We start from the raw sequence: 23,491 nt of genomic DNA, 5'->3' as shown, positions 1-23,491 counted from the left end.
CACTCTCTGTATCCATTCTCGAAGGTTGGGCAGGTATGGGACAGTGGCTTCTCTCCAGTCCTGCCTCCCAGAGAGAATGCGACAGGACTATTCATAAAACCCTGAGGTCCCTCGCGGTTGCACACGCACACGTGAGTGGCTCAAGAGACCAAGAGACCTTTGCAGGCGCGCGTTCTCCGGTGCGCTCTCTAGCGGCCTAAGGAGGGCAACGCTGACAGAACGAGAGGGCGGGGCCGCCGGCGGCGGAAGTGAAGTCACTTCCGGGCTGGGGTGTTTGTTTGGACTGGAGAAGGGAGGCGGCGGGCGAAGCGCACGTCGAGCGGGGGAGCGGCGCTGCTTGTGGAGATCCGCGGAGGCCGACAGGATTCGTTGGCTGCCGTCCCCGCTGCCGTGCACTGGGTGAGGGGTCCCTTCGGGCGGAACAGCAAGAAGGGTGCGTCGCCTCTGGCGGTCCACCTCGGCGACTGCTGAGGGGCCTAAAGGGTCCTCCGGGTTGTTAGCCACCAAGTCCTGTATGGCCTTCGTTGTTCCCTGCTTTATGTCCACCTAGTCTGAGGGATTAGATTGGGCCGACTTCATTTCTTTTTTTTTTTTTTTTTTTTTTTTTTGAGAAATGGCCGTCGCTTCTTTTCCCATTGTCATTTATGATTTGGATCTCGAAGCTTTCTATCCGGGTCCTCGGTGGCGCGCGGGGGTTGCCGGGATAGCACTTTCTCCCGTTCTTCAACCCCCAGTCCCTCCCCCCAACCCGTTTTACCCTCTCCCCTGCCCCCCTCTACCGCCTCGGCAACGAAGCTCATTGTTTCTACCCACTTTACGCCTGCGCGTCGCACGCGCAGCCCCTATTCGCTGCGCGTGCGTGTTCCTGCCGAGACTAGGATTGGAGAGAGGGGCGGGGGGACCCGCGGGCTGGCGGGCTAGAGGCTTCCTAAGGCTGCACTCTGCAACCATAGGCGGGCTTCTACCTTTCTGATTTCTTCTCCCATTTCTTAACCATCCCTGCCTCCTAGTTTTATTTTGTCGCATGCTCCAGATCGGATAATCTTTGAGGCTACTGGGAATTCTTATTCTAGGAGGGCTTTGAGATTAATAAATTTAAGAGCCCAACTGGTTCACATTCTTTGTTTCTGTTCCTCTTACCTTTAAATAATATGTACTTGCTCTCTTCCCTCACCAAAACCAAAAAGTGGGATGTGGGGAAGTTGTGGTGTGGTTAATATTTTGAAAACATTTATTGCTGTAGCCAGCAGGGTTTTTTTTTTTTTTTTTTTTTTTTTTAATGACTCCTAAAAGGTGCCCTGCTTCCTTTTGTTTTGCTTTTCCTGATTTTACAGCCCCATTCCTCAGGGAAATCTCAAAGTAGAGAGAATTTGGCTTCCAATTTGCCTTAGGAGAAGGTCTACATAGCTGATAGACGTTGACTTTTATTTCAACAAAAGACAAATTCCTGTTTTAAGTGTGCTAGCTAATCTTTTCTTGTACCTTGGTGGCATTGTTTTTCACAAATTTCATTTGAGCACCTAATCAGGTACTCATTTTCATTAAATGACATTTGAAATTTCGACTATAGGTTATGTTTGTAAACAGGTAAAGAAAGGGTGGCAAAGAATTTTTAATGTGACTCCCACTGTTTGCTCTTTTGAGGTCTGTTTCTGTTTTGTGAAAGAATATTTAGGCCAAATCAGTCTGTAATTTGTTAGATGTGACTTTGAACAAATTTCTTTTTTCTCACAAATAAAGATAGGTGACTTTCCCGAAAATTATAGCCTGTTTATGTTTCTCAAGGGTATGGGGGGGAATGGAGATTTAATAGTTAAATAGATTAAATGTTATATTACAGTAAAAGGCTGGTCATATTACTATTTGAGAACTCAAATTGAAGTAGGTAATTTCCACCCACTATGGGACATATTTTTTTTGCTGATTTTTCCTTCAATAAGTCTTATTCAGGTCCATGTATCCCTTTATGACTCTTAGTAATTTATAAACTTTTCATATTTACTGTCATGAAAAGCTGTGAAATAGGTAGAGCAAATTTTATATTGCCCATTTTGAAACTGAGGAAATAGAAGATTGAGAGGTTATTGTATTTAGCAAATACATAGCACTTAGTAATGTCAGGCCTTGTTTTAAGTGCTTTTACAAATATTAACTAATTCTCAATTTCTCTAGGTCATAGACACTACTGTAAAATAAAGCTAACAAATAAGAGATGTGAAGTATGGCCCAATGTCACACAGATAGTAAGAGCTAGATTTTAAAACCACATAGTCTGAATAGTGTGTGCTCCTGTTATACTGCACCATGATTTAGTAACATGGCAGATCCTGTAGGTGGCTAGTGGCATAGGTTAGGCATAGGCTTTGGATCTGGTTCTTCTCACTCTGGTTCAAGATTAGGATTGTCTAAGACATTTCCTTTGTGACCACCCATTTCATGGGTGCATTAGTACTTCGTATTTGATACAGCCTAAAAGTTCAGTTCTGATAACTTTTTTTTTTTTGTAATTTCCTTGTTGTTTACAACAGTTCTGTTCAGTAAAGTAGTTATTAACTACATACTTGTGGCTATTGAGCACTTGAAATGTGGCTCTTGCAGCTAAACAGCTGAATTTTAATTCATTTAGATAGCTATACACAATTAGGCTGCTATATTGAGAGAGTTTTAATTCCTGCTGTGTGTGTGTGTGTGTGTGTGTGTGTGTGTGTGTGTGTGAGAGAGAGAGAGAGAGAGAGAGAGAGAGAGAGATGCTGTGCAAGAGAGAGAGAGAGAGAGAGAGAGAGAGAGATGCTGTGCATTGAACCCAGTGCCTTGTGTGTGGGAGGCATGCATTCTAACAACTGAGCTATATCTCTAGCCCCCCCTGCTTATTTTTTATATGTTTGTATAAGTTAGGATAGTGTTTATGATGTGCTTGAGCTTCTAATAATAATGACAGTGGGAGTGGTGAGCCATTTCACGTAATCTCCTTTTGTTATATTACAGTGGAAATTAGGGTTATAGCCTTTAAGATTTTTTTTTCCCCCTGCAGTATTGGGGATTCTACTCAAGGCCTTTGTATGTGCTTCACAAGTACTCTACCACTGAACTACATCCCCACCCCTTTTTTCAAATTTTATTTTGAGATAATGTCTCACAAAGTTGCCCAGACTGACCTTGAACCTGACATCTTCCTGCCTAAGCCTCTCAAGTGGCTGGGGTTACAAATGTGTGTCACCATGCCAGGCCTGACTAGGATTTGTCTATGGTATTTTTTCATTCCTACGAATTTAATACCTATGACTTTTACCTGCACCTTACTCTATAACTTTTAACTTCTACAAATGTTTAATAAACACCAAGATAGACAGTACTACTTATTATGTGCCAGGTGCTCTACCTTAGTACTTTTATTATTGCTCATTTTTCAGGTTAGGAAACAGACTCTGATTAAATAGCTTGCCCATCCATAGTCATAAAAGCTAATAAGGCAACCTGGTCTCAGCATCCATAGTTTTTTTTTGTTTTGTTTTGTTTTTTTTAACTGTTATTTTACACTGCTCAAAATTAAAACAAAAAACTGAGCACGGTGGTGCATGCCTACAATCCCAGTGACTTGGGAGGTTGAGGCAGGAGGATCATGAGGTTGAGGCCAGCCTCAGAAACCCTGTTTGAAACTAAAAAATAAAAAGGGGGATGTGGCTCTGTGGTTATGCACCCTGGGATTCAATCCCTGATCCCCCCCCCCAAAAAAAAAAGTGTGTGTGTGTGTGTGTAACTAAAAAAGTCACAATAGTTCAAAGTAGAGTCCTAGAGAATAACATGATGCCTATAAAGGCAAATTAATGAAAGAATCAGAAGGGAACTATTCAAATTTTAAGGAGAATTTTTTTCTTTTGGTGGGGGGTACTGGGGATGGTACCCTGGGGATTTTACTAGTGAGTACACCCGTAGCCTTTTTTATTTTTCGAGACAGGATCTCACCTGAATTGCCCAGGCTAACCTTGACCATGTGATCATCCTGCTTCAGCCTCCCTAGTAGATAGGATTACATTTTTTTTTTTAAAGAGAGAGAATTTTTTAATATTTATTTTTTAGTTTTTTCGACGGACACAACATCTTTGTTTGTATGTGGTGCTGAGGACTGAACCCGGGCCGCACGCATGCCAGGCGAGCGCACTACCGCTTGAGCCACATTTAGTTTTAGATGGACACAATATCTTTATTTTTAAAATTTTTATGTGGTGTTGAGGATTGAACCCAGTGCCCCGCGCATGCCAGGTGAGCACGCTACTGCTTGAGCCACATTCCCAGCCCCAAATGAGTTTTTTTTTGGGGGGGGTCTGTGCTGGGGATTGAACCCTTGTGCATTTGAGGCAAGCACTGTACCAACTGAGCTATATCTCCCCCCCCCCCCCCCGAGAATTCTTAAGAGCTGAAGCTGTGTTTTGAAATTTTATAGTGAATAAAAGGACACTGCTGGAAACCAGTATGCCAATAAAGCCACTTTTGTAGGGAAAATTTAGTAAAGACTTGAGTTTGTAAATTGAAAGGTTTTGCTGGCTTTCAGGAAACATTAATAGAGATAAAATTGTTCTTTAAGTGTTAAAACATCTTAGCTGTCACCAGGCATGGTAGCACATGCCTATGATCTCAGTGAGTCAGGAGGCTTGGGCAGTAAGATTGCAAGTTTGAGGCTAACCTCAGAAACTTAGTGATATACCATCTTAAAGTTTTAAAAAAGGGCTAGGCATGTAGCTTAGTGGTACAGTGCCGTTGGGTTCAATCCCAAGTACAACCCCCCGCGCCCCCCCCCAAAAAAAGGAAGTTTAAATTCTGTTTAAGATGTTTACAAAGAAAAGAAAACTGGTTTTCTGCAGCAGTGAAACTTGGAATAATATAAAAAGGCTGATTATTGACCTAAAGGACAGAAGTTGAAGAATTCATCAAGCTAAAATTTGTATTCAAATATATAGGCATTTTTGGACATGCAGTGGCTTATACATATATGTCTGCAGGTAACCTTTTGAAGAAATGCTCCATTTAAATTAAAGTCAGCTGGGCAAGGTGGCACTTGCCTGTGGTCCTATACTTGAGAGGCTAAGGCAGGAGGATCATAAGATACAGGCTAGCATGGGTAACTTAGCAAGACTCTGTCTCAAAATGAAATTAGCTTAGGATGTGGCTCAGTGGTAGAATGCCCCTGGGTTCAGTTTTCCACAAAAAATGAATAAACAAACACTTTAGGCACAGTGGTGTATGCCTATAATCTCAGTGACTTAGGAGGCTGAAGCAGGAGGATTGCAAGTTCAAGGCCCAGTCTAAACAATTTAGTGAAGATTTGTACACTGGGTCAAATAATACTATTATAGGGGAGGTAATATTTATTTTTTAGTTCTCGGCGGACACCAACATCTTCGTTGGTATGTGGTGCTGAGGATCGAACCTGGGCTGCACGCATGCTTGAGCCACATCCCCAGCCCCGGTTTTAATGGTTTTGGGTTTGTTTTGGGTTTGTTTGTTTGTATTTTGGTAACCCAGGGGTGCTTTACCATTGAGTAACATTCCTAGCCCCTTTGTTCTTACTGTTGTTTTGTTTTTGTTTTGAGACACAGTCTTGAATAAATTGCTGAGGATCTCACTGAATTGCTGAGATTGGCCTTGAACCTGTGATCCTCCTGCCTTTGCTTTAGGCACCACCATACCTGGCACATACTTTCTTGTTTCATTGCACATCTCATAATTTTTGTTGACAATGACATTTTGGATATTATAATGAGGTAACTCTGGAAATTATATTCTACCCTTCCCAGGATTACTTACTTACTTTTTGTAGTTGTCTGTTTAGTGACCTTCTGAAATGCTTTGCAAATTTTGTCCTCTTTGTGTGTGTCTCGCCATCAAGGTTTCTGTTTCATTAGAAGAGTAGTCAGCTTAGTGATTTAAGAGATTTCTTTAAATACCTGAAAACAAAAAAACAAAACTCTGCAAGTCTTCACAAATGGGCTCAATGTGTTGAGGCAGTTTCAGCACTTGGACAGTATAGAACTCTGCCTCAGCCTTCACTTCCCACGTGTGCAGAACCTGAAAGTCAGTCAGAGGTGGGAGCGTAGAGTTTTCTCAGATTTTTTTTTGCCCATGGCATTTCAGGTTTCCCAAACCTCTTGTGCTCAGACTATTTCCTCACTGGCTTTTTTCTCCAAATTTTATTTGCTTTGTCTGTTGCTTGCCCCAAATGATAGTGCTGCTGCATTTATTTATTTAGGCACCAGGGATTGTATCCAAAGGCATTGAACTGCAGAGCCACATCCCCAGCCCTTTTGCTAAGGGCCCCACTAAGTTGCTGAGGCTGGCTTTGAACTTGCAGTCCTCCTGCCTCGGCCTCCTAAAGCACTGGTATTACAGGCATTGTTTAGGATCTCACTAAATTGCAGTCCTCCTGCCTAAGGTGCTGGAATTATAGATGTGTGCCACCGTTCCTGGCATTTATTTATTTATTTTAATATACACAGTAGAGTTTTATTCAGTCATGAAGAAAACAGAAATTATGTCATTTGCAGGGAAATGGATGGAACTAGAGATGATTCCTGGCTTATTTTTGTTTTCAACAAATATGTGAGTGCTGCCACTCAGCCACTACAGACTTTATTTTTTGTACTGAGGACTGGAACCCAGGGGTGCCTAGCCACTGAGCCATTTCCCCAACCCTTTTCTAATATTTTTATTTAGAGACAGGGTCTTGCTGAGTTGCTTAGTGCCTTGCTAAATTTCTGGGGATGGATTTGAACTCACAATCCTCTTGTCTTGGCCTCTTGAACCACTGGGATTACAGACCTGGGCTACTATGCTTGGCCTTTTTATTTTTTGAGACAGGGTCTCTCTGAGTTGCTGAGACTGGTCTCAAACTTGGGATCCTCCTCCCTCAACCTCCTGAGATACTGATATTGCAGTCATACAACCATTCCTGGCTCCAGGCTAGTTGAATTCAGTACTCTAATGAGTATTCAAATTCAATCAAAATGATATATAGAGGCTAGGTTGTAGCTTAGTGGTAGAACTCTTGCCTAGCACGTGAGACACACTGGGTTTCATCCTTAGTATCATATAAAAATAAAGTATTATACCTATCTACAATTAAAAAATATTTTTAAAAAGTGATATGTATAGGGGCTGGGGTTGTGGCCCAGTCATAAAGTACTTGCCTGGCATGTGTGAGACACTGGGGTCAATCCTCAGCACCACAATTAATCTTTTTTTTTTTTTTTTTTTTTTGGCGATGCTGGGGATTGAACCCAGGGCCTTATGCATGCGAGGCAGGCACTCTACCAACTGAGCTACATTCCTAGCCCATCAGCACCACATTTAAAACAAGACAAATAAAATAAAGGTATTGTGCCCATGTACAACTAAAAAATATTTTTAAAAATGATATGTATAAAGGCAGCCTTGAGGGCTGGGGTTGTAGCTCAGTGATAGAGGGTTTGTCTAGTATGTGTGAGGCACTGAGTTCAAGTCTCAGCACGTCATATAAACGAACAAATAAAAATAAAGGTCCGTCTACAACTAAAAAAATAATAATAATTAAAAAAAAGCCTTGAATACCTGGTGCCTTGATTTGACTTGACCAGGTACCTGCTATCTCTGTGGTTCACTGATGTGTAACCTAGAACAGGTCACTTAAGTCCAAGTTTCTTCATTATTGAAATGAATTTGATCATAATGCCTCCATCAATGAGACTCTCCCCCCCCCCACCCCTGTGTACTGCTGAACCACATCCCCTGCTGCTATTTTTATTTTTGAAACAGAGTCTTGCTAAGTTGCCCAGGCTGGCCTCAAACTTGTGATCCTCCTGCCTCAGCCTCCCGAGTTACTGGGATTGTAATCACATTGCCACATGGAAGCCATAGGAAGTGTCTTCGTTTCTAGATTTTGCTTTGTTTTGGTATGAGGGATTGAACCCAGGGGTACTTAATCATTGAGCCACATGGGGGGGGGCTTTTTTTTTTTTTTATCCCTGTGGTGCTGGGGATTAAACCCAGGGCCTTGTGCATACAAGGCAAGCACTCTACCAACTGAGCCATATCCCCAGCCTTCCCAGCCTTTTGTTATATTTTATTTAGAGACAGGGTTGGTCTCAGTTGCTTAGGGCCTTTACTAAATTTCTGAGGCTGACTTTGAACTCAAGATCCTCCTGTCTCAGTCTTCTAAGCTGTTGGGATTTTTTTTTTAAGTTGTCAGTGGCCCTTTATTTTATTTTTTATGTACTTACTTTATTTTTATTCATTTATGTATTTATATGTGGTGCTGAGAATTTTGAACCCAGTGCCTCACACATGCAAGGCAAGCACTCTACCAACTGAGCTATATCCCCAGCCCTTTAGATCATTTTTGATGACTTCAATTTTGATTTGTTTTCCAGGCATTGCTTGACAGATTATTATTAATTATTATCTTTCACTGGGATGTATACTGAAATCACAGGTTGTTTGATGAGGTGATGATAGGCAAAAATCTGACCTCAAGTGCGGGGGAATTAGTCTCTGCTACTTACTGTTTATATTTTAATTCTCTACTGGTGAGCATCAAAGAAGAAAGGAGGGAGTTCCCTGTTGACTCTGGAATTTGCTGAGTCAGATTTTTATTGTTAGTACAAACTTAAAAAAGAGAGATTGCTTTTGTATTTATTTAGATAAACTTTAGTCAGTGGAAGCCTTTTGTTTGTTTGTTTGTTGGTTGGTTCTGGGGATTAAATCCAAGGGTATTCTACCACTGAATTATATCCCTGGTTCTTTTTATTTTATTTATTTATTGGTAGTACTAGAGATTGAACCCAGGACTTTGTGCATGCTAGGCAAGCATTTTACCACCTGAGCTGTATCCCCAGGCCCTTCATTTTTCACTTTGAGACAGGGTCTTGCTAAATTGCCAAAGCTGGCATGGAACTGTGCTGCTTCTGCTTCAGCCCCTCCACCACCAATAGCTGTGATTACACACCTGTGCCACCATACCTGGCAGTTAGAACATTTTTTTTGGAGGGGTGCCAGAGATTGAACTCAAAAGCACTCTACTACTGAACCACATCACTAGCCCTATTTTGTATTTTATTTAGAGACAGTTTCTTAATGAGTTGCTTAGCGCTTTGCTAAATTGCTGAGGCTAGCTTTGAACTAGCCTCCCTTTTTCAGCCTGCCGAGCTGCTGGGATTGCACGTGTGCGCCACTACCCCCGGTAGAACATTTTTTAAAAGCAAGTTAGGACTATTCTACATGTATATGTTTTATACATATAGTTACTACTTTTAATTTTTTAATTCCAGCTCAATATTGAATATTCTATACTTGGTGCTAAACTAGACGTAGGGGCTGGGGCAGGGGCTAAGTGGTAGAGCACTTGCCTGGCACACGTGAGGCTCTGGGTTCGATCCTCAGCACCACATTAAAAAAAAAAAGGGTATTATGTCCATCTACAACTAAAAAGTGTATTAAAATATATAAGTGTGTCCCTGAGTAGTTCAGTCCCTGGTTAAAGAAAAAAAAAGATGGTTTATGCTAATACTTATTGATATGGTAGTCTTTTGAAAGGTAGGATTTAGTGGATATAAGTTGGGATAGTATACAAGTTGGGAAATGATAAATGAAGAGCTACTATACAATAGAGAATATAGCTAAACTTAATCGTTGGTTGAGATGTAATTAAGTAAATTGCAAAGCAAGGTCAATCCCTGTTACTAATAGCTATTGAGGAAAATCTAAAATGTAATTCATTTGAAGATGAACATAAATAAGTGTTTGGTAACCTGACTTAGAAGAGTGAGTAATTTTCTGTAGAGGAACTGATTGCTGTTTAGTCAAACTTGTCATCAAAATAGTTTATTTCATCCAAACATTTTTGGGGGGGAAGGTGCATGTTGTGCAAGTGCTCTGTCACTGAGCCATATCCCTAGCCCTTTCATTCAACTTTTTTTGGTACTGGGAATTGAACTCGGGGACACACAACCTCTGAGCCACATCCCCAGCCTTATTTTGTATTTTATTTAGAAACAGGGTCTCACTGAGTACTTAGCATCTTGCTTTTTACTGAGGCTGGCTTTTATTTTTATTTTGAAACAAGGTCTTGGTAAATTGCTGGGGCTGGCCTGAAACTTGGTGTCCTCCTGTCTCAGCTTCCTGAGTTGCTAGGATTATAGGCATGTTCCACCAAGCCTAGCAATACTCTACTGACACTCTGGCACATGACTCTCAGTCTGAATCTGCCTCTCCCACCCACTCCCCCCACTACTAGAAATTAAACCTAATAATGCATCTCCCCAACCCTTCTCAAGACACAGTTTTGCTAAGTTGTCCAGACTGGCCTCAAACCCCTGCCTCAGCCTTTTGAACCACTGGAATTACAGGCATAGGCCACACACTGCCCTATCCCGCCACTGCCTCATTAATATATTTTTATTTGAGTGAAAGTAGTATCAAATAGTAGGTCTGGGTTTTTTAGAATCTCTTCAATAGCTGATAACATGATGTAACCTAGTTGATACATTGTAGGCTAAAAGTTAAAGCATTATGTTTCAGATTCTAGAAATAACAGAAAATGTAGAAAGAGCCAGCAGTGTAGCTCAGTGGTACAAAATAGCCTGGAATCGATCCTTAATATCCACCCCCTGCCAAAAGATTTTTTAAAAACTTAAAATTGTATTTCAGTGAAATCCAGACACAGAGGAATTCAATGTAGACCTGGAAAAAAGCAAATAAGGCAGTGGACTCTGAAGAAACTTAATGACAGTGGACTTGTTGAAATCAGTTTTAAAATTAATTTGGTTTTAGTGGGGCACGCCTGTAATCCCAGCAGCTCAGGAGGCTGATGCAAGAGGATCATGAATTCAAAGCCAGCCTCAGCAAAAAGCGAGGTGCTAAAAACTCAGACCCTGTCTCTTTAGAGAAAAGGACTGGGGATATGGCTCAGTGGTCTAGTACCCCTGAGTTCAATCCCTGATATCAAGGAAAAAAAAAGTTTGATTTTCATCACTTTAAGACTAAGTCTTCCAGGTGTGCTTTTTTTGAAATATAAACAGAGGACATTGAAAAATAAATTGGATGATTTGGAGATTTTATATAAGTAATTTAATACTTTGATTTTTCTTTTGTTTACCTAGGGATTGATTAACCACCGAGTCCCTTTTTATTTATTTAATTTGAGACAGGGCCTAGGCCTTCACTAAGTTGCTGAGACTGGCCTCAAACTTGCAGTCATACCTCAGCCTCCCAAGTAGCTGTGATTACAGGTGATTTTTTTGTTTGTTTTGGGTATTGGGTATTAAACCCAGGGATGTTTTGCCACTGGATTATATCTCCTGCCTTTTTTTTTTTTTTTTTTTTTTTTTTTAATTTAGGGTCTCACTAAGTTGCTTAGGGCCTCACCAAGTTGCTATAGCTAGCCTTGAACCTTCAGTCCTCCTGCCTCAATCTCTCAAGTCACTGTGATTACAGGCTTGTGCCATGGCACCCAGTTTCTGCTATTTCTTTTTTTCTCCCCCTTTTTATTTATTGAGACAAGGTCTCGCTCAGTTGCTTATGGCCCTACTAAGTTACTGAGGCTGGCCTTTGAACTCAACATCCTCCTGCCCTGGCCTCCCAAACCAACAAGATTACAGGCATGTGCCACAGCACTAGGCATCTCAGATATTTTAATCATTAAGATCATTTGGGGGGCTGGGGATGTGGCTCAAGCAGTAGCGCGCTCGCCTGGCATTCGTGCAGCCCGGGTTCAATCCTCAGCACCACATACCAACAAAGATGTTGTGTCCGCCGAGAATTAAAAAAATAAATATTAAAAATTCTCTCTCTCTCTAAAAAAAAAAAAAAAAAGATCATTTGGGGGAAAAAATAGGAAGCTTTCCAGTTACTTAATAGATCATGTACCTACAATAGCTAATAATAGGTAATAATAGATGCTAAGATTGAAAGAATAACTAAGTTAATTGTATTGTTCTACTTTTAAGGTTAAAAACGACAACTAACGCCAACCATGAAAGATCCAAGTCGCAGCAGTACTAGCCCAAGCATCATCAATGAAGATGTGATTATTAACGGTCATTCTCATGAAGATGACAATCCATTTGCAGAGTATATGTGGATGGAAAATGAAGAAGAATTCAACAGACAAGTTAGTTTTGTATACAAATGTGTACTTTTTCATAGCTATTATTGCCTGTAAAATATGATTGATTTGTGCCTATCACTGAAATGTGTTTATCTTGTCATTTATTAAATGTGTGGATTTTTTTTCACTACTCCTATTTTAATTAGCTTATGATTACTACCAGGCTTAATATTTCATTGGTATTACTTGGAGAGCATGTATGTTTCAGTATTCCACCCTGGAAATTCTGATTCAGGAGGATTAGGGTAGAGCCTGGGAACCTGTTTTTCAAAAGCTTCCAGACAATTCTAGTGAGCAGTCAAGTTTTAAAACCACTGGCTTACACCAGATTGCTGTATTACACTGCAAGGCAAAAAAATCCAGGAATCAAGAACAAATGGACACATATTAGGGTACAAAATTTCAGCTGAGATCCCTTATCTGATCATCCTGAAAAATCTGGCACCACTTTTCTCTTTTTTTTTTTTTTTTTTTTTTTTGCTGGGGTACTTAGAGACAGGATCTGGCAAACTTGATTAGGGGAACACTATGTTGCTGAGAGGTTGGTTTTGAACCCCTGATACTCCTGCCTCAGCCTCCTGAGTTGCTGGGATCACAGGTGTGCACCACCATCTCCAGTCCCACTTTTCTCTTTAGAGAACTCTCATATGTTGATAAATGTTGTCTTTTATTTTGATACTCTGGTATCTCTTCTCATCTACTTTTTCTTTTTTTTTGAAACTGTGGTATTTATTTATTAATATTTATTTTTTAGTTTTTGGCGGACACAACATCTTCGTTTGTATGTTGTGCTGAGGATTGAACCCGGGCCACACGCATGCCAGGCGAGCGTGCTACCGCTTGAGCCACATCCCCAGCCCCCTACTTTTTCATTCCTCCCCTGATTGGGATTTTGGTAATCAGTAGCTAACTTAGCTTCTCCATAGGCATTGATAGACATTCCAGAGTAAAACAGTTTAGTATTATTTCAGTAGGTATCAGGTGGTGTATTTAATTTTCTTTTTAATGCTGGGACCCAGCCCTCAGACATGCTAGGGTCAGTTGAAGTGTCACCCTGCCCCATCCTGGGTAGTAGGGATTGACCTAGAAGCCCTCTACCACTGATTCACATGCCCAGCCCTATTCTTCAATTTTGAGATTGAGTCTCCAATTTGTAATCCTCTTGCCTCAGCCTCCCTGTAGCTGGGATTACAGGTGTGCATGTGCACGTCCACACCCAGTTGTTGTTTGTTTTTTTTTTAATTTTTTTTAGTTGTAGTTGGACACAATACCTTTATTTTATTTATATATTTTTATGTGGTGCTGAGGATCGAACCCAGGGTCTCGCATGTGCAAGCCACTAAGCCACAACCCCAGCCCCCAGTTTTGTTTTTTTAATTACCCATGCCCTGACTCTACCCCTAGAGATTGGGTAGTATGAGTTTGTATAGTTTTAGATATCACAGATAACTCTGATACATATTTCTCAAGAGAACCCTTGTTTATTTCTTACCTGCCATCCTCAATAAGAAAAATGTATTCTGGTCATATAAGTAAAGACATAGAAAAACCCTAAACAGATCTTCTTGATATTTATGGTAAGCATATATTTTTCTTTAGCACAGAAGTAGAGTAGAAAGCATGACACTATTTTTATTTTTATATTAAAAAAAAAAAAAAACTACATGCCTGTAATCCCAGCTACTCAGGAAGTTGAGGCAGGAGCATCAAAGTTCAAGACCAGCCTCAGCAACCTAGAGAGGCCCTAAGCAACTTAACAAGCCCCGTCTCAAAATTCAAAAAGTGTGGAACTGTGGATGTAGCTCAATGGTAAAGCATCCCTGGGTTCAATCTCCAGTACCTTTTGTGTGTGTGTGTTTGTGTGTGTGTGTGTGTGTGTGTGTATGTGTATTGAACCTAGGGCCTAGTGCGTTCTAAGCATGTACTCTACCACTGAGTTGTCTGCCCCCACCAAACATTGTTAACTATTTATTTATTTTTATTTAAATTATTTTTTGTAGTTGTAGATGGACAGATCCTTTACTTTATTCGTTATGTGGTGTTAAGAATTGAACCCAGTGTCTCACACATACTGTGCCAATGAGCCACAACTCCCACCCCTATTTATTTATTTATTTGTTTATTTATGGTGCTGGGGATTGGACCTAAGGACACTGAGCTACATCCTCAGTCCCCTTTTTTTGGAGGCAGTGTCTTGCCAAATTGCTAAGGTTAAACCCGAACTTACAGTCCTCCTGCCACAGTCTCCAACATCACTGAAATAACAGGCATACACCACCATGCCTGGTGTCGTTGTGGTTTTAAATAGCTTAGTTAAGATATTTTAAGCCATTCCTAGTTAAAACTTAACAAGTGTGCTACAAATTATCCTTTATTTATTGTAAATCTAGATAGAAGAGGAGTTGTGGGAAGAAGAATTTATTGAGCGCTGTTTCCAGGAAATGCTGGAAGAGGAAGAGGAACACGAGTGGTTTATTCCAGCTCGAGATCTCCCACAAACAATGGACCAAATCCAAGACCAGTTTAATGACCTTGTTATCAGTGATGGCTCTTCTCTGGAAGATCTTGTGGTAAAAGTTATTTTTTCATCTTTTTAGATCCTAGGTCATCTTTCTCATAAGTGGAAAAGCCGGCCATCATCTGTTTAAGAAGAGTTCTGCATATCTTCCCCTTACAGAGGCCTCCCATGTCACATATGACATGGAGTGACTTTTGGTAACACTATCCAGTCTTAGACAATTAACCGACATCTTGACAACTGCTCTTAAGTCATGATGTTGCCCTAGAATATTTAAAGATCTTTTAAGAGTTGATCTAGAAAAATACACGATATTACCATGGGACTTGCTTTTGCAAAAGTAGCCTAATTAGAACTGTGATATTATAAGGATTTTACAAGCTCTTGGCAGAAAAGGAACATACAGTTGTATTTCTAGTGTCTCATCTATGCTAATATATTTGCAGTAAAAAGTTTATTCAAGAATTATGATAACATTAGTACTAAGGAAGAAATTTATGAGTCCTTTGCTAAAAATAAATAAATGATTTTTTCTGAAAGCAAACAATTTTCTCTAGGTCTGAATGTTGACTTTTTTGGGGGGCGGGTGCGGTACAGGGATTGAACTCAGAGGCACTCAACCACTGAGCCACATCCCCAGCCTTACTGAGACAGTGTCTTGCTAATGCTGAAGCTGGTTTAGAACTTGCAACCCTCCTTCCTGAGCCTCTGACTAGCTGGGATTTCAGGTGTACATCCCACACCTGACTTGAATATTTGCCTTTTAGTCCATATTTATAATATCTGGTTGCTTCTCCTACTCAGTGGACTCTGAAGTGTTTTTTGCAATTGTCTTTCACTTTCTTTGTTTCCTAATCTGTGCTTGATAATTACTTATGAAGCTTCAAAACTAAAAATCAGTTCCTCTCGTGCATTGTAAGCTTGGGAGCATTAATCTTCTAGGCATGTTAATTTTTTAGAAGCACCCCAGAGAATTCATTATACAGCTATTCTACCCATCAGACATTTAGAAACTATTCTTCTAAAGGACTGTTTGGAGAACACTAAAATTTACATTATGGCATATTTTGTTGCAGTAAATAAAGATAACCAATTGAACACATGTATGATCTTATACTTTGTTGGGACATGCTTGCTTATGACTACATTATTCAAGTCACAGATAATCCTGATTGCCCTGATGAGTAAAGCCCTTTGCCAGGTTTAATATATAATTGTAATTGGGACCCCGTGTAATTCCTTAGTATAGAAACTGTTTTGTTTTACTCAGCCTGAAATTAATTTGTTCTAATTTAAACTGTACACTGCTACTTTTGTGTGTGTGTGTATGTGTGTGGGGGTTAAACCCAGGGCTTTGAGCATGTTAAGCAGATGCTCAAGTATAAATTATGAAACTAAAATTATTGCTCCAGTATGATGTTTAATATTATGTTTTGGTCTAAGTGAATTCAAATTAGTGTAAAACTCTACCAGCATGCCTATATTTAGGTCTTGGAATCTGTCCTGGCTTCTTTTTATTTTTATCTACTTGGAATCCAAAATGTGGTAGAGAAGAATTTCCAGCTGTTCTTCCTATACACAGATACATCTGCTTAGTAAAGACTTGTACTAAAAAAAAAAAAAAAAAAAACATAGCATAATGTTAGTACAAGTCTTTACAGCTCTTAGACTTTGGCCCACTCCACCCTTTTTTTTTTTTTTAACATTTTTAAGTTGCCAATGGATTTTTTTTTTTTTTTTACTTTATTTGTTTATTCATATGTGGTGCTGAGGATCGAACCCAGGGCCTCACACATGCTAGGCAAGCACTCTACCACTGAGCCACTACCCCAGCCCCAGGATCCTCCCTCCCTTTTTTTTTTTTTTTTTTAACTGATGCAAAAATGGGAGTCTCAGTGATTTATCCAAGCTTACACAAGAAGTTAGATAGAGGCAGAGCTGGGATTTCATACTTAGGTCTTCTGGCTCCCCCATGTAGTTTTCTTTTGCTGTTATATACCATACTTCCTGTGGGAATTAGAAGATAGCAATTGTAGAAAGACAACTCCATGTTTTCAGTGAGGATCAGAAAGTCAAATTAATCCATCAACAATGCCTAGGTTATTTTAATCATTTCAAAGCTTAACATGTTTGCATAATATAAAAGTGTTTTAAGAAAGGTTTCAGTTAAATTTACAGAATTTCTTGATCAGTTCTATTCCTTTAGATATGAAGGTAGTAGGTTTCTGATTACATTTAAGCAAACAGTTTCAGTTGCTACTTTCTCTTTAGAAAATTGATACAATTTGTTAAACCTTACTGTTCTAGTTCTTGCTTTTTTATATTTTTCTGGAAGATACTTTTGCTGCTAGGCTGAATGATTCTGAGTATCTGAAGCCATCTGTAATGAACTTGCTTTTTTTATGTACTTTTTTTCCAGGTCAAGAGCAATCTGAATCCAAATGCAAAGGAGTTTGTTCCTGGGGTGAAGTACTAAAATATTTGAGTAGACGGGGCCCTCTTTTGGTGGATGTAGCACAATTTCCACACTGTGAAGGCAGTATTAGAAGACTTAATTGTAAAAGCTCTCTCTTGTCACTGTGTTACACTTATGCATTGCCAAAGTTTTTGTTAGTCTTGCATGCTTAATAAAAGTGCTGAGACTGTTATTAAGTAAAAACCTGTCAAACATTTACTGAAAAATAGAATTGGCCCCATGGCTTAATGTAAAGACAGCAAGGAAAGAAGCACCAGTCAAGTTGTAACAAAGCACCAAATTAAATGACCTCTAAATCTTACTGAATTGTTGTCTTTGAGGCTAAACTGGTCCCTTAGGATTAACTAACATTTGTTGATGTTGATAGTTTGTAAAATGAGTAAATTTAAATTAAGTCCTAATTGCTAAGCAGATTTCTCAGTTCTATTTGTCGTCATCAAAAAGAATCTAATTTTTCTAAAGAAGGTCTGTTAATTTAAAAATAGTTCATTAGAGACAAGTGTGTCTTTAATGACTAAGCTTACACAAGGTAGTGATCAGGTAAGAGTTAGTCCTGGCTTTTCTGGTATGTTATCATGTTAGAAATGTCAAATTTTGTTCCTAATGTTATATTTGAGGAAGTATGTGATTTGAGAATTGCATCTCTTGAGGAGTCACTGCATCACAGCCATTCATACCTGTGTGAAGTCTAACTTAGGACCAATAGAAACCCATAACCCAATCGAACAAAGAGATTTGCAACATAATTTGAGTGGTGCTTTTCCTTGCTTTGTTAACCATCACGACAATAGTCTGCAGCACAACTTTTCTTTTAACAAAGCTAGAACAGTTTTGGCTTCTTAAACTTCATATTTGAGTAGGTTAAGCTGCCATACGTGTTCAGTGTGAATAGTGTTTAAGTTGAAAATATTGTAAAAAAATTATATTTTTTCAAAAATATTTAAAAAAATAAATAATGGTAGAACTGAGCTGATGCTTGTGTTTATTGATGCTAGACTGCAGACTCTCCAGTGGTGATAGTCACTTGAGTATGGGCCCAATATCTCAATATCTCAGGACATCCCTGCCGGCAAAATGTGCTTAGAGAAGGATTTTTTAGAATCCATAGTAGCAAGTATGTTGCTATATAAATATCTGTCAGTATAGCACTAAAATAAACCCTATTGCCTTGTCCTTGCTTTTTATTGCCCAAGACTGCAATGTAAAGACATTCATAAGCAGCCATTTTAAAATGAAACTATGACTGGACTGGTGATGTAGTACAATTGTAGAGTTATTGCCTAGGGCACAAATCCCAGCACCACAAAAAGAATTATGACTGACCAATACAGTGGTGACCTTACTATAGTATAATCTCAGTAAATCTCATACACCCTTCTAAAAAAATTTTCTTGAGATTATTGGACCAGAAATTAGGAAGAAGGGCCATGTAGTCATGTCTGGCTCATATTCTTTGTGAGGAGAGGCACCAGTAATCTTTCCTCACACCCTGAAGTGCTGGGGATACAACCTAGGGGTTTCACTTCTCACTGAGCTAAACTCAAAGCCCCAATGAGGGTTTTTGTTTTGGCGGGGGGGGGGGGGTACTGTGGATTTAAACCAGAAATACTTAACCACTGAGCTACATTTCCACCCCTTTGATTTTTTTTTTGACACAGAGTCTTGCTAAGTTGCTTAGGACTTTGCTAAATTGCTGAGGCTTACCTTGAACTTACAAAACTTGAGATCTTCCTGCTTTAACCACCCAAATTGCTGGGATTATAGGTGTGCACCACTGCGTGAGCGCGCGAAGGGTGGGGGGTTTAAGCTGTGGGTGAGGGCTGGGGTTGTGCTCAGTGGCAGAGTATTGCCTTGCACATAGGAGGTACTGGGTTTGATCCTCAGCACCACATAAAAATGAATAAAGACAAAGATATTGGGAAACAAAAACTGTGGGTGAACCTTTATTTTTATTGGTACTGGGGATTAAACTCAGGGGCACTCAACCCCTAAGCCCACCTCAACATCCCTATTTTGTATTGTATTTAGAGACAGGATCTCTATGAGTTGATTAGCACCTGGCTTTTGCTGAGGCTGGCTTTGAACTCTTGATCCTCCTGCCTCAGTCTCCCGAGCTGCTGGGATTATATGCATGTGCCACTACCAGTGAACCTTTGTGGTTATTTTTATGTGTGCTTGATAATCCAACTCGGTGCCTCACACATGCTAGGCAAGTGCTCTACCATTGAGCCATACCTTTAGCCTTGGGGTCGCTTTTTTTTTTTTTTTAAGAGTGAGAGAGGAGAGAGAGAATTTTTAATATTTATTTTTTAGTTCTCGGCGGACACAACATCTTTGTTGGTATGTGGTGCTGAGGATCGAACCCGGGCCGCACGCATGCCAGGCGAGCGCGCTACCGCTTAAGCCATATCCCCAGCCCTGGGGTCGCATTTTTGATGACTCCTTTTTTTGTTAGGACTAGGGTTTGAACCCAGAGGCATTTTACCATTTAACTACATCCCAAGATCTTTTAATTTTTTTTGTTTGGAGACAGACAGTCACTTAATTACCAAGTGGGTCTTCAACTTGTGATCCTTCTGCCTTAGTTTCTTAAGTTGCTAGAATTATAGGTGAGCACTACTGCTCCTGGCTTAGTAGTTACCTTAATAAACTAACAGGTGTTTTTTGAAGAACCTCTGAAACAAGTAATTATTCTTGACTTCTTTTTGGTGCCATGATACAACTGTCCTCTCTGTTTCTTAACAACTCAGTATAAGAGGCATGGCTACCTGCCAAATACATAAATCGTACTAGTCCTGTGTCTCTGAGCTTAGATAAGGGCAGGTAAGTTCATTTCCATATACTTCCTAATTATTACAGTGCAGTATAATCTGCACCAATTAGAAAGGCACTGTAACCCAAAAACAAACAAAAAAAACCACCAAAAATCGAAAAAAGAAAGGCACTGTAACCTAATGATTAGAAAAAAAAAAAATTCTACTTCATGGTGGTGCATACCAGTAAGTAATTCCAGCAACTGTAGAGGCTGAGGCAAAAGGATCACGGGTTTGACACCTTAAGCAACTCAGCAAAACCCTGTTTTAAAATAAAAAGTAAAAAGTGGGGCTGGGGTTGTGGCTCAGCAGTAGAGCACTCACCTAGCATGTGCAAGACCCTGGGATGGATCCTCAGCACCACATAGAAATAAATAAAATAAAGGTATTGCGTGCAATACCAACTAAAAAATAAAATTTTTTTTAAAAAAAGGTAAAAAAGTATTGGGGATATAGCTTGTGGTAAAGTGTCCCTGGGCTCAATCGCCGGTTCTTCCAAACCTCCCCCCCACAACAACAAAGATTCTGGCTGTACTTTGTGGATGCAAATCCTGTGATCATGTGCAAATCATTTAACCTTTCTGTAACCTTGTTTCCACGTCTCTAAAATGCTGACATGACACTTAAAAAGTTGGGGTTTCAAATCATTTTGGGTTTTTGGTGTTGGGGATTAAGCGATTCTGGATTTCAGAGCATTTTGGATTTCAGATTTACAGATGAGGGGTGCTTAACCAAGAAAAAATACATATATATAAATATATGTATGTGTGTGTGTGTGTGTATGTGTGTGTGTGTTTTGTAGTGGGGATTGAATTCATAGGCACTCAACCACTGAGCCACATCTCCAGCCCTATTCTGTATTTTATTTAGAGACAGGGTCTCACTGAGTTGCTTAGCGCCTCTCTGTTACTGAGTCTGGCTTTGAACTCAAGATCCTCCTGTCTCAGCCTCCCTAGCCACTGGTGTTACAGGCATGTGTCACCTCACCTGTCTTAACCAAAAAATTTGATGCAAATATTCCAGAATCTGAAAAACCCCAATCTGAAACAATTCAGATACTCAATCTGGGATAACAATATCTCTCTGGATTATGTGACTATTTTGTTCATTTTTTGGCACTGGGATGGAACCTAATTCCTTGCTTATGGTAGGCAAGTGCTCTGCCGCTGAGTTACATCCCCAGCTGCCTTCTTTTTTTTTTTTTTTTTTGAGACAGGGTCTTGCAAAACACACAGGCTGGCCTTGAACTTGCAGTCCTGCTTCAGCCTCCCAAGTCACTGAGTTTGCAGTTGTGTGCCACCATAGTTGGTGAGTGATTATTAAATATGCTTTGGTAGAGTGCTTGTCTACCATGCTTGAGGCTCTGGGTTCAATCCCCGGCACCACATAAAAATAAATAAAGATAAAGGTATTGTGTCCATCTACAACTAAAAAAAATTAAAAGAGTCTAAGGCTGTGGATGTAGCTCAGTGGTATATCATGTGCAAAGACTAGGTTCATCCCCAGCACTATATTTAAAAAAAAAAAATGTCTAGGCTCAGCTTGTCAGTATGAAGGAACATGCCCATTAAATAAGAGCCTAACATCTGCATTTCAGGTAGAGAGAGTTTCAGAGTATCAGCTACCACACATTTTCAAGTCCTAGGGACAAATGATAACCTCACTAGGGATTGTACTAGCATAGTTTTAGGCTGACATCATCCTTTTTAGATGGTTTTAATTATATGACCAGTATTGAAACAGGATAGAATAGATGAGAAGATTTTTCCTGTCAGTTTGTTCTCTCAATACTTCAGCCTTTCCCATGTTAAACGTCAGGTATTTGTTTAGCTCACTGGAGTTCAAGAATGAGGCTGTCCAGTTGGCTCATGGACTGTAGTTGGCCTAGAATTCTGCTAAGTATGTGGGAAGATTAATATTTCAGCATTCTTATATCAACTTAATTACCTAGAAAAGTTGAGAAGTCCCAAAATGGCCGTGGAATTCGGTCCAGAATCCATATATTGACTTTATTTTTTGGGGGGAAACAGGGGATTGAACTCCGGGGCATTCGACCACTGAGCCACATCCCCAGCCCTATTTTGTATTTTATTTAGAGACAGGGTCTCATTGAGTTGCTTAGTACCTGGCTTTTGCTGAGGCTGGCTTTGAACTCGTGATCTTTCTGCCTCAGCCTCCTGAGCTGTTGGAATTACAGGCATGAACTACTGTGCCCAGCCCATATGTTGACTTTAGTCCACTTTTCCCTTGAAGATCCTCAAATAGGTCATAAAAATGGGAACTTAATAGTTTGGGTTTTCTTTTGTTGAAACATAAGAATGTTTTGTTCAACCTTCCCACAAAAACCATAGAGACTTCCTACCTTTTTTCAAAGTAATGTTCAGACCTTGGTGCACCCAGACCCAGTTTCTGTATTTTCTGGAATGTCTTCTGGAACACGAGACTGAGTTTTTGACCTTGAAGAAAATCCTTTGAAGACTGGGCAGACAGGAATGTATTTCAGAAACGCAATCCTTTTTACTGTACCCATCCCAATGGGAAAGTCATAGCTCTTCAGGCTGGCAGATGTCTCACTGTTGGCATGGGCCCCAGCTTTCCACTGTATCAGGCCTCGTTCCTCTGGACTCCCTAGAAAGGGAAAATAAGGTCATTCACCACAGCCAGCAACCCTCTACTACCTCCCCTTTCCATAACCTAGTAGTAAGTCAGCCTTGTGAATCAAATATGTGAATGTGTCTGTATGCCCCCTGTTCCCGTGGTGCTGGAATTGAACCCAGGCCCTTGCACATGCTAGGGAAGCACTCTACCACTGAGCTACACCCTCAGCCTTCAGATCTTCCGATACTAAAACGTTGCTAAATCCATGATTTCTGAGCTCCTAAGCTTTGCCAGAACTCTTGAGATCGCTAAAGCTAGTTAGTAATATGTAACTACAGTGTGCCAACTCTTTGCTTAGTGCTGTAATTTCATATCTCATTTCTTCAAAATGTAGAAAGTGTTACACAGACTTTTAAGATGGAGAAACAGGTTAAATAATTGTGAACTTACATCTGTTAGTATGGGGATGGTGTGTGCTGGGTCCTCACCAGATGTTGCTAAGGCAGTACTCTTGGGTAGAGAAGTATATTTTGAAATACTATAATCAGTATTAATTTAGGATTACACATTTTTGGAAAATCTTTTTTTTACATAAAAACTTCAGAAGGTCAAACTAAGCAAAATCTAATTGGGGTTAGGGATGCATTTGCAACTAAGGAAGTCTCCTGTGGGGGAGGGGCACATGATATCTCAAGTTTTCATAAAAGAGCTGGCGGCTGACAAAAACTGAAATACTATAAATCTAGCCAACAGAGTGAGGTCACTCCAGACTGTGAATAACCTATAAAGTCACAAACCAGATGTGTCCCAAAATTGGCAGAAAGGGCTCTGAAGGAGTGCTGGGGTTCAGGAAAGACTTCCAGGAGAAGGATCTTTTGGAACTGGGTCTGGCTGCACAAGCACAAAGAGCACAGATGACCAGAGAAGAGGCATAGGCACGCACAGGATAATGG

The 23,491-nt window shown here is 40.0% G+C and overlaps 2 protein-coding genes across 4 annotated transcripts in view; one reads left to right on the top strand and one right to left on the bottom strand.

Moving 5' to 3' along the window:
- The first annotated feature begins 241 nt into the window (after window positions 1-241).
- Window positions 242-17,428, top strand: PAIP2 (poly(A) binding protein interacting protein 2). 2 transcript variants are annotated; one of them, XM_081307017.1, is made up of 4 exons: window positions 242-399; window positions 11,973-12,136; window positions 14,524-14,703; window positions 17,071-17,428. In XM_081307017.1, the coding sequence occupies exons 2-4, from the start codon at window positions 11,999-12,001 to the stop codon at window positions 17,125-17,127; spliced, it is 375 nt and encodes a 124-aa protein (XP_081163143.1). In that variant the 5' UTR covers window positions 242-399; window positions 11,973-11,998; the 3' UTR covers window positions 17,128-17,428. The 2 variants fall into 2 exon arrangements, with proteins under 2 accessions (XP_081163143.1, XP_081163144.1); XM_081307018.1 differs by having other exon boundaries at window positions 280-433.
- The window catches only part of SLC23A1 (solute carrier family 23 member 1), a gene marked incomplete at its 5' end in the record, with an annotated part of 31,362 nt that continues 13,697 nt past the window's right edge, over window positions 5,827-23,491 (bottom strand). Inside the window, 2 exons of one of the 2 annotated variants that reach the window (XM_081306993.1) lie at window positions 5,827-5,942; window positions 22,303-22,568. In XM_081306993.1, the coding sequence (XP_081163119.1) occupies window positions 22,321-22,568 (248 nt within the window). In that variant the 3' untranslated portion in view covers window positions 5,827-5,942; window positions 22,303-22,320. Of the gene's footprint in view, window positions 5,943-21,462; window positions 22,569-23,491 lie in introns of those variants that run through there. The other variant, XM_081306992.1, reaches the window with a different exon arrangement.

This window comes from Spermophilus citellus (assembly GCF_964194105.1).
Source record: "Spermophilus citellus genome assembly, chromosome: 1".
NCBI lineage: Eukaryota > Metazoa > Chordata > Mammalia > Rodentia > Sciuridae > Spermophilus > Spermophilus citellus.
This window is presented reverse-complemented; position numbering and strand designations above follow the sequence as displayed.